Source organism: Cuculus canorus, chromosome 3 (assembly GCF_017976375.1).
Source record: "Cuculus canorus isolate bCucCan1 chromosome 3, bCucCan1.pri, whole genome shotgun sequence".
Taxonomy (NCBI): Eukaryota; Metazoa; Chordata; class Aves; order Cuculiformes; family Cuculidae; genus Cuculus; species Cuculus canorus.
In genome coordinates, this window is record NC_071403.1 from 105,417,036 (window position 1) to 105,431,384 (window position 14,349).

At 44.3% G+C, this 14,349-nt stretch overlaps 1 protein-coding gene across 6 annotated transcripts in view; it reads right to left on the reverse strand.

The window, feature by feature from the left end:
* Positions 1–418: 418 nt before the first annotated feature.
* The window catches only part of TTC7A (tetratricopeptide repeat domain 7A), a 175,536-nt gene continuing 161,605 nt past the window's right edge, over positions 419–14,349 (reverse strand). For 4 of the 6 annotated variants that reach the window (XM_054064060.1, XM_054064062.1, XM_054064063.1 and 1 more), the window contains one exon: positions 420–6,073. In XM_054064060.1, coding sequence (XP_053920035.1) covers positions 5,852–6,073 — 222 coding nt within the window. In that variant the 3' untranslated portion in view covers positions 420–5,851. Of the gene's footprint in view, positions 6,074–14,349 lie in introns of all 6 variants that reach the window. The other 2 variants (XM_054064061.1, XM_054064064.1) reach the window with 2 other exon arrangements.

Consider the following 14,349-nt stretch of genomic DNA (forward strand, 5'->3'; position numbering starts at 1 on the left):
GGCAGCCTTCTCCTTCCCTCTACCCTGCAGAAACCCCACATGATTTCACTTCCTTTCTGTATTGTGGGAAAGGGGGGGAAAATCAGAGTTAGTATTTTGTTCACTTCAGTTTTGAAGACTTTGCACTAACAGCTGAAGGACTTAATTCTGCCGTTGCTGCAGAGGAACCTTGTTCTGCTTGAGTGATGCTGAATACACTTGTAAGCCAAAGCAGCCATAGTTATGAAGAAATGCTCTTCAAAAACCCCATCCTTAATCTCATTTGAGTATGAAACTAAGGGGCTGGCTTTGTACGAAGGCCCTCTTGAAGCTTGCCCAAAAGATTAATGTATAAATGTGAAGAAGGGTCTGGAAGCTCTTGAATGGAGACATTTTATTTTCAAATAAACACAGAAGTAACTGTAGCAAAAAGATGGTTAATGACATTGTGGCCAAAATAAGGTGAGTCCCTAAATTTGATGGCATATTATCTGGATGTTAGAGTTTCTCACACTACCTTTGTTTATTTTTACTGGAGGAAGCACAAGAAAAGCACGATGCTCTCTTAAGTCCCCACAAATCCAAACATCTGAAGCTACATTATTCCTTTTTCCTGGCTCTGTTCCTTTCTGAAAGCAGGCCACTTGCATGCTCACTCTTGTTTTTCCCACGAACTACAGGGTGTAGGCCAAAATACCCTTTGCAACTGGTAACTTGCTAGGCACACTGGGTTCCAGTTAATATAACAAATGGTCATTTCATAATGCTTGAAATATCCGTGGCATGAATATATCAAAAGTCCTAAAACTGTCAGGAAATAAGAGGAACATTTTTCTGTTTTCCACAGGATAGATTTTATTCATCTGGTGAAAATGTCTTGTAACAACAAAAATAAGTAAAGTTACATGGAAACACAATTTCAATGACTGCACTAACAGTATTCAAGTGTTGGGTAGGAAACACTCGTACAAGCCAAAGCGGAGCTCCTCTCCGTGCACCAGGTCAGGGAGGTTCGTAATTGCATCATTACAGGCTGCTCCACAACTGTGTCATGTCGCACCACTGTCAGTGGTTTTAGCTACAGACTGGCACATGTTTCTGTGGGGTAAAGAGCTAAATCCTTTAGTATCCAGTTACTCAGGAAACTGCCTTGGTTTGCTGGAACCAAAGGTGTGAGTCAGTTCATTAAAGGCAAAGTCGGAGGAACTATCTTGGCAGCTGCTGGGTCAGTGGCTCCTCCCCTTCTGCCAACATCACCAAATTGATAGATGTTTCTGCTTCTCATTTCTAAGAAAATAACTCAAGCACTGACATCCTGCAGCACCAAAGAACAACTTAACAGCAGGTAGACCATCACCTGCAGCTGGGCTTAGGGATCCAGCAGGAGTGAGGGGGTGCTGGTGAAGAAGACTGTGCAGCTGGTGGCAGTGGCCACCTCGCATGTGAAAGCAGGCACCAGGGTGGTGCTAATGAGACCCAGAAGGGCACTACTCTTGTCCCTTTGGGCAAAAAGCAACTCTTCTTAGCCAAGTATGTGACATGATGGGTAGAAGAGAGATGTTGCATAATTATCAAATATGCCTGTAATACAATTCCATCAGAGGCAATTATCGTTGCGGTGCAATTGCTCTGGGAAGGCTTCCTCTCCTGGGTTGAATTGGAACTATCAAATCTGTTGGTTTGATTGAAAAAAGATCATGGCAGTGATGTCTTTTCACTGAAAAGGATTGTTTCCCACTCTGCTGTCAATAAAATGGAATATGAACTAGCCAAACTCTGCCTTCACCAAGACTCTCCAAAAATGGAGCATGTTTTGGATAAAATAACTATAATTCAAACTACAGCAGTCAGTGCTGTGCTTAATTTGGTACCCAGCCAGTGAATTTTAAAGTAAACACCCTCCAGGACTGTTCTCCTTTTGGATTTATTAGTCATTACCAAGAAAAGATAATTAACACTTCTGAAGCATTGTGATAATCAGTAGCATGAACTGTTACCAATAGAAACGGACGAGGGTACTTGCGCAGCGCAGGGATATGGCAACTCCATTGTATTCCCTGTACAGAACGAGTACACCAGTGGGCAGATCCTCAGCTGGAGGAAATGCTCACAAATACCAACAACTCCAGTGGATCTAATGACAGTTTACACAGGGTAAGGCAGGGAGGGGGGGTTGTTCCCTGGCCTGTTGGGTTTCTCCTTCTGTTATCTAGGAGGTAAAGTCATTTTTGTTACAATATACAAACCTTCTTGTTGGTCAAAGGCAAAGGCAAATACTACCCTTTAACTGTGCAACAGAAAAATAGGAGCTAATTACTTTTCTTTTGTATGTACCCTGTCAACACAAAGGAAAATAACCTTGTGGTGAAATGAGAGGAACCTTGGTATACTAGATCCTTTAGACAGGATCCTGCCTTTTTTCTCTTTCTCTTCCTAAACGAATGACAAAACTCTGTTGGACTCAAGTCAGTGCTAAAACTCACTGAATTGGTATTTCATTTGTTATTCCCTAAACTTCCATTACTTATCATCATCCGTAATAATCATGAGGGATAGGACGTAAATCTTGTTCTTGGTCTCAAACCCTGAGCATTAAGCATGCCAGGCTCCCTGCAATACAAAAAAGCATTACAGAGCTCAGGGAAGTAGGTCTATTAGGTTTATCAACCTATCTAAGTAACTACTACTACTAAATAAGTACTACAATGCATAGGCTTGTGTGAAGCAGCTGTCTTTGCTTTTCTGTACCTTGAAGTATGAACAAAATCCACACTGAAGAAGAGAGGTAGCAAATAAGCTTGGGAAGGCTCCTGTTTTGGTGAGTGTCTAATAACAAATGTAGGTAAAGGTTTACCTTGCATCTCTGCAATAACCCCCGCTCTTTCCAGCACTGTACAGAGCACTTCAGGCCAATATAACACCCCTTCAGCCAACAGGTGCTTCATATCCTCTGGGAAGCACACAGCAAATCTCAGGATTGAGGCCATTATGCATGCAAAGTACTTTGCAACTGCTTTAGGGGCTGTGTTGTGCTGTGCTGGTAGAGGGTACCTTACCCATTCCAATTCCTATTGATGCTGATGGCACTCGTGTACATCTTCCTTGCTACACTTGGAACAGAGGCTCTTGGGACTGCGATTCCAATGACAGTAGCACTCGCTAATGCACATGACAAATACGGGATCACCCTGGCAACATCTCAGTGGCTGATGCTCTCAAAGTACTCATGCACGTTTGCACCTCTCCTAGGAAGACGACTGCTATTCCAAGTCTGATTATCGCCGAAATGAACTTCACCCGACGGTAACCTATATGCTAGTGGCTGTTTACAAGCTACACATACAGGAGTAAATGGGTCTGTGAGCATTTGCCCCTCAGCTGCTGCTGGGAAACAGGCACAGTCCTGCCAGGTCACAGACCAGCTACGCTACAGACCTCTTAAAGCAGCTCCTCTGTCGCAGAGGTGGATGCATGGCTTGTACTGAAACAGCTGTCTGGTACACAGAAGTTGCTATGGCAGTGCCTTACAAATACACGTTGCATGTGAACGTGGTGATGTCAGACCACAATGACTTTTTTTGTGTCTTACACAGAAGGCTTGCTCCCACTCTGCGAAATGGGGAGCAAAACAAACATTGGAATATAATATCTATTTCTATATATCTACTTCAGTCTATTGTCAGATTGCATCTGACTGTGGAACTGGGTTTAAAACACCTGGGTAACAATTTACATATTAAGTCAACAACAACATCTCTCCTCCTCCTCACACCTCTTTCCCACCTGCAGTACCGAGCTGGCCAATTTCATAGCATCCTTCACAGCAAAATGAGTCTCTGCTGAGTCCTTCTGTCTTCATGAAACTAATTTAATTCTGGTACTGTACACCTACTCCTTCCTCTGCTGCTGCTGCTATTGCAAATGAGAAATGTGGCTGGGTAACACTGTCTCCTTGGAAACCTGCCTCTGGCCTAAAAAGCTCCGTTTGTTGCCCATGTGGCACTGGAAAAGCAGAGACCTCATGGGCTGAGTACCTTCCAGGCTGGGCTGCTTTCACTCCAGACCTCTCAGTGAACAGAGGAATAAGCTGGAATATTGCACCAGCAAGATGTAATGGAAAAAAAAAATATATATATATTGGCCTGGGAGTGCAACAGGCTGCTGAGAGAAACCTGAGTCAGTGCACTTCTGAGGGGAGTCTGGAGCTGAAGCTGCCTGGGGCAGAAGCTCTTCAATGGTGTGGTCTGGGAGAAGTGCGAGGGGACCACTTAATTAATCCGCAGATTTCCAAACAGTTGTAAACAACGCTGACTTCAAGTCTGCTGCCAGAGCCTCCAGCTGTATAAGAAACAACCCCTACTCATTTATTGCCTGAGGATATTATTATTTTTGGAATGAACTAATTGTGGACCACAATACTGGGCTGAACTATAGTACAAAGTGTGTTTTAGTGCAAAACTATGTATGAAATAGTCATCAATCTTCTTTGGATAGAAACAGGCGCAGAGCCCCAACCTTTTGTGTACAAAAATGCCTGCAGCTCATTTCTGCACCATCTTTATCTTTGGATTGGTCTGGACAGGGCTGGCACTTGTGTGTTTTGTGACAGCATGATACAGCTCTGCCTGGCAGTGGAGGCCGTGGGAAGGTCAAGAACAACTGAAGAGCAGCCTAGCAGGGGGTGTGCCAACTGTGTCCTCTGTCCTGGCTGCGCCAGCTGTGGGGAGGCTGCATGGATTAGGAGCTATTCAGATGGCTCTGGAGATCACTCTTACATCTGATATGATACACAGAGTGATCTCACTTCGCTGAAGGCTCAGCTCTGTACCTCTAATGTGAAATTTCTACAGACAATCCAACCATTTGGTTCTAAGAAAGAAGTAATTCACATATACACATACTGCCTTCAGCATACTTTCCCTTAAAAGACTGCTGCCATCCTTTATATCATGAAAAGATAGACATGAAAAAGTTTTGTGCCAGGAATGGTAATGCAGTAAAGCACACAGTTCAATCACTACATAGTGGTAATCACTATATTCCTCAATAAAAGTGATGCAAAAGTGATTAATAAGAATGAAGCTCAGAGTTTATGATTAGCTACTTCATATAAGGCCTTCAGATAAACATGTAATTTGAGACACATATATGTTTTTAATACTAGCTCAAATGTGAAATGGTTTTGTCTTTGGTCTTTCTGCTTTTGTGAATCATACTGTAATAGCAGCTTTTTTTTTTTAAAAAAAAAGAATTTTAATTTAAATTGGTCTAGGCAAATGCCACACTAAATATAGTGAGCATATGCAGTATATAAGAGCAAGGCAGGAAAAAGGATTATCAAAATAGCCGAAATAATTTTCTAAGTGGCATACACTGCATGAATATATGGTTTAATTGTCATTCCTATCCTGTCAGATCTGTATGGAGGCAGCCACATGTTTAAGCACAACTTGGTCAAGTTAGTTGGTGCATATACTCTTGTTTAGAGCAGGTCTGGACTTTCATTCAGGGCTTGGACTTTTTATCTTTAACGAAAACTGAAAGGTGCAAGTGCCTAGAACAGCTGTACCCTTGCATGATCTAGTCTATGGACAGTCACCTTGAACCAACACTTTGAAATAAGCCTTGCTATTGACTTGAACAGGAGGTGAGACAGGCACCTGTGAAGAAAAAGGCATTCTCTTTTTCTGCCTGTTGCAAATTCTTCTATAGTTAGGCTTGTTTCAGCTAAGCATGTAGGCCTGAGCCCCATCCTGGAATGATTTTGCCCAGTTCCAGGTCACAATGGCACTTTTCTGTTCAGCTTTTCCTTTATTTGTTTGGTTTTGGTGTCTGTCCAAGGAATGAAGGTGCTTAGCTGCAGTGTAAAGCTTCAAAGCTCCCTGGGTATGACAGTGAATGGGATGACAGGACTGCTGGATTCGAGGTCCAAAGCGGTGAGAAAGCATTCAATAGCTGCTTCATTTCTCCCCTGAGCTTGCAAGACCTCTCCAAGGCTGTTCCAGGCCCTGTGACTGGTACTCTGGATCCGGATGGCATCTCTGAGGACCTTCTGGGCCAGATCCCTCCGCTCAAGTCTGTTCAGCAACAAGCCCTGTCAAAAAAAAAGTGATGAGCAGTTAACAACACCACAAAGCAGAGCAAGAAACAGAGTGACCTGAGCTCCCAGAAAGCTGGGCATATGTATAATAGTGCACGCAAGGGTCCTCTGAGGGAGATCTCCACCTGTTTCTGGAGAAGAGTATTAATCAGCTGTTAATCTCTGCTTTTTTTCGATTGTGATGTCTAGTTCAAAGAAACAATGGTGAAAATAATTTTTTTTGAGCAGAGACTGACCCGAGTGCTCCTCCTGTGCGTTACTGGGAGTCCATACATTGGTGCAATACACAGAAAGGCAACAGGCCCTTTAAGCATCCCTCTCTCCTTGAGTAGGTTACACTGGCCTCTAATCCTCAGGAAAATATACACAGTTTCAATTACATGGAGTATCTAAATTAACTCTTGCCCATCTGGAACATCCAGCTGAGGCTGAGGTAAAGCCTCTCAAGTCCTCTACCTTGACTATAAAGAAAGACCTTTCCTCTTAACAAATGGGGCTATAGGGACACAGCCACCTTCCAGCCTTCTAGAAGCAGGCTGTATGGAATAGCATAAGACCCTATGTCCTCCTGCTATCTGCACTCCAATGTAGATCCTAAAGCAGTGTGGGAGAGGAGAAGGATGAGGAACCTTGTTTAAAACGCTGTCCTTAGGGTAAGAAAAGACACAAGTGGGTGTAACCATCTGGAAGGAACAGGAGGGGGAGGATGAAAGAAGTGGTAGGAAGAACATGTTTTCCTATAGGGCTCACATGGATTCATCTGAACCCACAAAACATCTAATGAGCCAGGCTCCCTTTAAATGATACAGTGGCCAACCACGCCAAGATGATCACGGGGGCTTTGCAGGCCACAATGCATTAATGGGCTTTTCCTGCTTCTTCCTGAAGGTGCAGACACCAGGACAAACCTCCCACCAGTTTCATCCAGGTGTGGCCTGTAGAAGAAGCTGCCAACACTTCATGTCACCTGCCAGGCTCTGCATGGCCTCTGCCTGCACTCACCCACAGAAATGTTGGGAAGTGAGATGACAGCCTGACTTCACACTTCTCGTGGGACTACATTAGTGTGTGGATGCATATATATATATAAAAGAAAGCATTAGCTTCATCTTTAATGTACCTAATTGACTTTAGTTGATATCAAAAGACATAAGAAATCTCAAATCTCTCACAACTAGAACCAAACTAAATTTCGTATGAAACAGCAGCGATGCTTTTGGAAGTAGTAAAGATTTTTCCTTTGTCTTGTTTTGTTTGCTTTTCCAAAAGTGCCATCAGACACAGGGTGCATCAGTGTGACTAACACCCTACAGCCAGTGACAGTGCCAATACCTACAGAAACACATCACTTTGCCTCAGATTTAAACTAAGAAACACAAATGTAACCAAATATCGGCAGTACTGTGAACAGTTTCACCGCCTCTCTCTTGCCCATAACCTTGAGCTGAATCATCAACTCAGTATCAAGTCTGATCATCCAAAGATGTGGGGATCTTTTTTCTTTAGGTTTCCCTGTTGGAAAATGCGAGGCAACAGGGTCTAATCTTACTGTCCTCTTGCAAGCAGGCAGAGGTGGCACAGAGGTATCCCGATGGGAAAGGCTGGTTCCTCTGGAGGTAGCTGCCTGGAGACGACCGCAGGCACGTAATGGCAGACTGGAAGGAATTTGTGCAATTATAATTTGAGTCACCTGCTTGACAGGGATAATGAGGCACAGAAAGGGCAAGCAGTGTGGCCATAGGAAATCTGCTGCTGCGCCAAGAATAGACAGCAACTATCTCAGCTCAAGTTTGTCCTCAACCACAAACCCACTCTTCCTAAAAGCTCTTCCTGTTGTGCTGACCCAGCAGAGCCAATTGTGCTCTCTGGTGGCCGGGGACCCACCACTGTCCTCACTCTGACACTAAGCAGCATCAAGCCTCTCAGTGCTTGCAGAGGGCTGCTGGCCTGGGAGGCACAGGAGCCAGCAAGCCCGTGCAGCTGCTGCCTGTCATCCCTCTCCAACAAGGAGGGGAATTCCCTCTCCGACTGACATCTCATGCCTCTCAACAATGCTGCAGCGAAATCCACCTCATCGTAAACTGCTCGTGCAGCACAGCTCTTGTCTGCCCCAGCACCCGTGTTGGTCAAGGACCAGATACTGCCATGGCTTCCCTCCCTACAGCTCCCCAGCGTGGAGCTGCTGATTTATTTTGCCTGTGCTTGAGGTCCCTGCAGCTGTTTTGCCCCGCTGGGAGGAGGCTGTGCGCAAACCCCAGGCTAGATGTTCACCTGAGGAAGATGCTGAAGCTGATGTCCACCTGTGAGTGCAGCACATGTGAACATTTGCTTGTCAGTATTCAGTGCTTTCAAGCATGCCAGTTTAGCCAAAAAACCATCCGTGAACCCTCAGAAAGGGTGATCTGAGGGTCCTCAAAGCCAGGGAAAAGCCTGTTGACGCTGTAATATACTGCGTGAGTGAGAACTGCTTTTGGGATGGCACACGGGAGGAAACATTTGCTGAAGCAGGTAAAGATATCCTACTTCCTCTTTGTCTGCATGTGCAATTGTTCATGTCAAACACTGCCCATGTCTGTGGCCCTTCCCAGTCATTCTCACTGTCCTGCTTCCCCCCACTTCTGACCAAGAACTGCCCCATGGCCCCTTCTCGCCCACATGCCTGCATTTCCATGTAGTGTGGGCAAAAGATGCTGGGCTTCAGGCCTCAATTCAAGTTAGGATGCGCTCTCCAACTCAGGTCCTGCCAGTGCTTCCAAACCCTGGCACTGAGACCTACTCCTTCACCCAGAGTGAGTTGCAACAGATAGTGCCAGTCGTTCCAATGAGGCTTAACTAAACTGGCAGAAATATGCTGCTGGATGTTTAAAGGACAGGTTGAACATCATTAATTCTGTGTATGGGAGAGTTTCTTGCTTTGGGTTTCCTCTTTTCCCACCCTGCTCCTTGCAAACAACAAGCATTGTGTGAGAGCTGGAGCCTGCACAATCCCTAAGCCTCACAAAGATGCAGCACTGAGCATTTCAGCTTTTTGTTTCCCTGAGGTATTTGCAATTGAGAGCGTCTCCTTTCTGCTGAATTTCTTATTTCCCCATGGAGTCTGGCTTGCAACAAACAATGCCTGCATGTTGTTGCTATGTAGGTCCAGCTGGAATCTGCCTACAGTGCAAAAGAAAAAAAACATGTATAAATTCAGAAAGCCACCCACTGACAGGCAATTTGCATTTTTATCTGGAAGGTTTTTTTTAAAAAAAGATTTTTCTAATGAAAGTTCAGTTCCTGAGTTTCTATGGAAACTCATCTGCTTGGTGTGCATGCATAATTTCATAAAGTCAGATCTCAGGAAGATGAGCAATTAGTATAAGTAGGAATATTATTAAGGGTTTCATCCTCTTATTGCTGAAGATGGAGGGTGGGGCTGGTTTTCGTTGTCTTTCCTTGGTTTGTATTACTATTTCTGCCAAATTAAAGCAGAAACTGGTGTACAAGATGGCCTTCCTCCCCTGCCACCTCCTGGCTAGCACTGGCAGTTCTGGTTTTGCCCCAAGAAATGGGGAGTACCTCTTAAGTATGGTCTTCTCTGTCAGCGTTGCTGCTACCAAGTCAGGCCTCAAGGAGCAACGAGGACAGGCTTCTTTTTAAACTCAAGCACATTATAAATAGGAAAAGCCCCTAAACCGAACCAAGAAGTGTGTGGGAATCATCACTTCGCTTTCGAGATCCTGTGGACAGCATATCGCTAGGGCTCGCACCAGGCCTGTGTTAGCCACACGTAGGCATTCCACATGCTCCATGCATTAATATAGCTGTCTAGCACTTGGATGCTAACTTGGTCACTCAAGGAGGTCTGAGGGTAACTTATGCAGATTAATTTAATTTTCTTCTTTAGGTCTGAAGACATAATTCATACCTTGCAAACAGAGGCAGAGTAGCAAGGGTTGTGTTTTCAAGCCAGACTGTAAAAGACAGCCCTCAAAGCACTGGAAGAAATTCATTTGAGGTGAAAGGTTGCGGCACAGCAAAGCTGGTACAGTCTGGCAGTGCACGAAGGCAGAGGGGAGATAGCAAATTTGGTTTGTTGATTTAGGCCACCTAACGCTGGCAGCAGGAGTCCTGAATTTATTGTTTTTAATTTCAGGGAACACGGGGTATGTACGAGAAGCTTTTTCAAAGGCATTTTTAACCTTGTCCACATACAAAACAAACAAAACCTAAAAGACTTCTATAGTGACAGTAGGTTGGACTCCCTGGCCTTCAGTGATGTGATACTTAGTAATTGATACGTGAGTGAGGTTATTTTTGGTTTAGGAGAGCCACATTTCTATTTCAGTTAGGTGAGCAAAAAAGCGTCCTGTTTTCAATTTCCATTAATAAAGAACGTGAGGTAATGAAATTTCTGATCCGCGCCCTTACTGCCTTAGAGCTTCACAAAACCTCCTTAAATGCTGTTAGCTCATAAAACTCCCAGAAAATAGTGCGGAAAAGACATTATGGAAGACTACAAATACGCTTCATGTACAAGCTGGAGTTTATTTTTAGTAATGAAAGTCAAAACTTCCTTTGCAAATGTTTAGTTCAAACACCTGATCAGCAGCAGCGAGTTATCCTGAGTCTTGGCATCCTTGTCTCCTTCCACTAAGATGGCACAGTTTTACTTGTTCTTTCCTCTGGGCCTTGCATTGGGAAGGTGTCTCCAGAAAAACATTTTATTTCACTCTTGGAAGATTGCTTTTTGTTTTGCTTGCATGGCCATTTCATTCTTAGAGAATCTGTATAGGTTGACTAGACTCTATCCTTTGCAAATTTATTTTAATAATTACTTTAAATGCAAGGTCTCTCTCTTTCTTTGCATGAGACACATTCCAAAACAAGGCTGTCTCCGATGCTGTTCTCAATTCAGCAGAGCACTTTCACCCATTAATGCCTAATATATAAAAATATCTTAAGAAATTTCCAGAATAAATTAGACTTTGAAGACTTTGCTGTTGGGCTTCTGCTAATTAAATACTCCAATCTGTAATACGGACATGTCACTAGTGGTTAGCAGGAGGGTAATCAGCAACTGGCAAGATCAGGTCATGCTGCAGAAAAGCGCTCATTCAACACTGTGCTTATTCAGCATAACCCTACAGAAAGCCTTTCAAGATGCATTTGGCACTTGGTGATAATGGTCTCATGTAACAGAAAAATCCGCACTGCTACAGGGCAACAGACGCTTCTGTAATTATTTAGCAATCAGAATAAGTTGTAAGCAAAATCTGTTGCATAAACCATGAAATATTACAGAGTCCTTTTGGAAAATGGCAAAGATTAACCCTAGAAATCCTAGATGACCTAGAATAAAGACAGTTACGTGACTCCCCGATTGCTCTGTGATTCTTTCCCCCCACGTTCATATCTGCATTTCTGAGGAGCCAGGATTTTTTTTTTAAGCTGTGAGCAGTGAAGTGAGGTTTTGTTGTGCTGTCATTTTTTTTTTGTTGTTGTTGTGCTGTCACGCAGCAGCTGGCAGTGTGCGGGGTAGCTAATCATCCATTTTGCTGATTCAGTTCAGGTTGTGGCAAAACTGAGCTATACATCTGAGCTTTGTTCTCTGAAAATACACCGTAGGAATACATGGAGCAGTCAGGCTGCGCATGCCAAAGACTGAATTAGAGACTGTATCCTAATCTCTGCCCTAGTGAGGGGTGACTAGAATGCACTCCTGGAGGAAAGGTTGTTTTCCATGAAAGTGTTTCTGCTGCCTCTTTTGTCGAAAGCAGCTTTTCCTTCTCTTCCTTCTCCCTCTCCCCCCCAGCTCCTCCACTAAAGCTTCATCCTGTGTCAGTTAGTGATGCTGAAGTGCTGCATTTGATAAAGCAGAGGAGGGGAAGAAAAAGGAAGGAGAAGGAAGGCGGTGGGGGGGGGGGGGGGGCACTGCAAAACACAGTATGTGGAGAAGAAAAATGAAAGAACAGCACCAGAGGGTGCTCGGAAGGACAAGGGGAACAGGCAAATGCTGGGGAAGGCAAAAACATGAGTTTGCATCATGATTTGCAGCACTTGTGCACTGCCTGTGGGTGTCAACTTAGTAGGTTCAAACCCAGAGATTTCAGCTCTGGTACTGCAGTCGCCAAGGGCAGCCTAGCAGCAGACTGCTGCTTAAACCTCACTGCAGCATCTTTGTGTGCTACACATGAGTATGAGGTAACAGAAGAAAAGAGACTGCAAGGAGGTATTACAAGAGACAAGACTAGCTGAGCACGAAGGCAGAGCCCATCACAAATCTAGGCACACAGAAACACTTTATCAACCATACCGAGCCAGCTTCAGCAGGCAGAGAAGAAAAAGACAAAGAAAGAAAAGATCAAAAGTGGTGAAGACCTATAGAGAGGAACTCCCCCTTTCCTTAGCTTGCCAATGTGTTTTTCAAGGCAGTGTGTAATTGCAAAGGCAGCATCTCATCCAAGTCGCCCCGTGAGGCCAAGGCAAGCCCCCCTGCAGAAGGGAAGCACTGTGCAGTGCTGCACACTGCCCTTTGCCCAGGCTTGCTGTCCCTACTGGAGTTCATCACATGTTAGCAGGGATGTTTGTATCGTCTTTGAAGCTTAAATGTGATAAAACATTTATTGACATAAAAAGCAAACCCTAAGGCAGCACTTCAAACCAGGAGGCTCTGATCTCTTCATAGGGAGGCTTATACAAGCCTAGTGGAATGAAGAGTTTTTCTGCCTTGTTGGATTGTCATCACTTAAGCTTCATTCAAAGCAGAATTGTTTGCTGCATGCTGAATATTCTCTAGATAGTTCTTTCTTTGCTGAAACCTACATGGAGATGAAGCAGCAAGCAAAGAAAACCAAGAGGATGCCCTGACTATGTGTTTGAGACTAACTAAATGCAGTAGTTGTTTTGTAATCTCTTTTCCTAAGCAAGGCAAGATTTCTCCCAGTCCTGATCTTAGCAGTTGTCATAGTAATGTTGCAGCAGAGTGCACACCAGCTTCAACGAGGACTTAAGCTCATAGTGTCACCTGCAAAAACATGCACCAAGAGAAGGTCCCAAACTAATAATAAATAGTAATTTAGAACACATAATTTATAATTTTATGTCCCAATTCTTTATGCACTGTACTCGCTTCCCTGGCATAAAGTCTAGTTGAAATCAGTGATATTCAGCCTAGATATATCGAAGTAGTTCAAAATATGTGCAGAATTGACACTGATCAGCAATGAGAGAAAAGTCAGGCAACATCCATGCAGGATACTGAAGTGTCGCAGGTAACATGCTGGCTAAAGCACTTGACTAGGAATTGCTGTGCTTCATCAGCTGCTAATGCATTTCACATCAAATAATCTGCCATTACTCAGGGACAATTCAGAGAGCAGGGATAGGGTCAAGCAACAAGCTTGGGGAGGCAGAAGTCCTGAGTTTAAGTGTTGTCAGACTGAGGAGGGTTGAGAACTTGCCTCTCTTGTGCTCAGGGCACGCATGCTAACTTCTAGCAAATATTTACTGAGAAGTCAGGGCAGTGGTTAAGCTTCCCTGTTGTCCCCAGGGGGAAAACAGCTCTCTGCCTCTATTTCAATAGTAAGCAGGTGCCTATGTTCAGTTGCAATTAGCAAGCTATTGCTGCATATAGCTGGGAAATGTCTAGGCTTAAGATCTGGACATCCAATTAACCTGACTGCCCACAGTGTGCTGTGGCTGATCAACAGGGAATTTGTCTGCTTAGGTTTCCTCCAGTGCCAAGCCTGGATCTTTCCCCAAGTTTTAACGCACTGCTCGGCAAGAAAGGAGGGGCTGATGTGCACATTTCGCATGCGTGTTATCTTCCCCTCTCGGTACAGAGTAAATCTTGTCTGAATGTATGACTCATGAACAGCTTCTCCCAGATAACAGCTTCAGCTCTGCCAAGGGTCTCTGTGAACCTTAGTCCCACAGAACTCATCACCAGAGCAGGCACTGCATTTAGTATGTCTCTGAGGAATGGTGTAGTGCAGCAAAGACACGGCTGACAGAGGCACATAGCATGCCGACGTGGATTATAGCAGATGTCTTCTGAAAGGAGAGCTGAGGTATTTAAAATATCTTAATTTGCTTAGTTTTCCACTACTGGCAGTCTCTGGGAGAGCATGTTATTGATGACATCCCCCACAAAACTACAGCTGGAGCCTCAGTGCAATATCACAGCTGAGTGCTAAGCTAGCTGAGCTGCTGGGAAACACAGAGCAAGCTGGGCAGGAACACGCCGCTGTGGTTCAGCCAGTGACTCCTTTTTCTGCTTTGATGCTTCT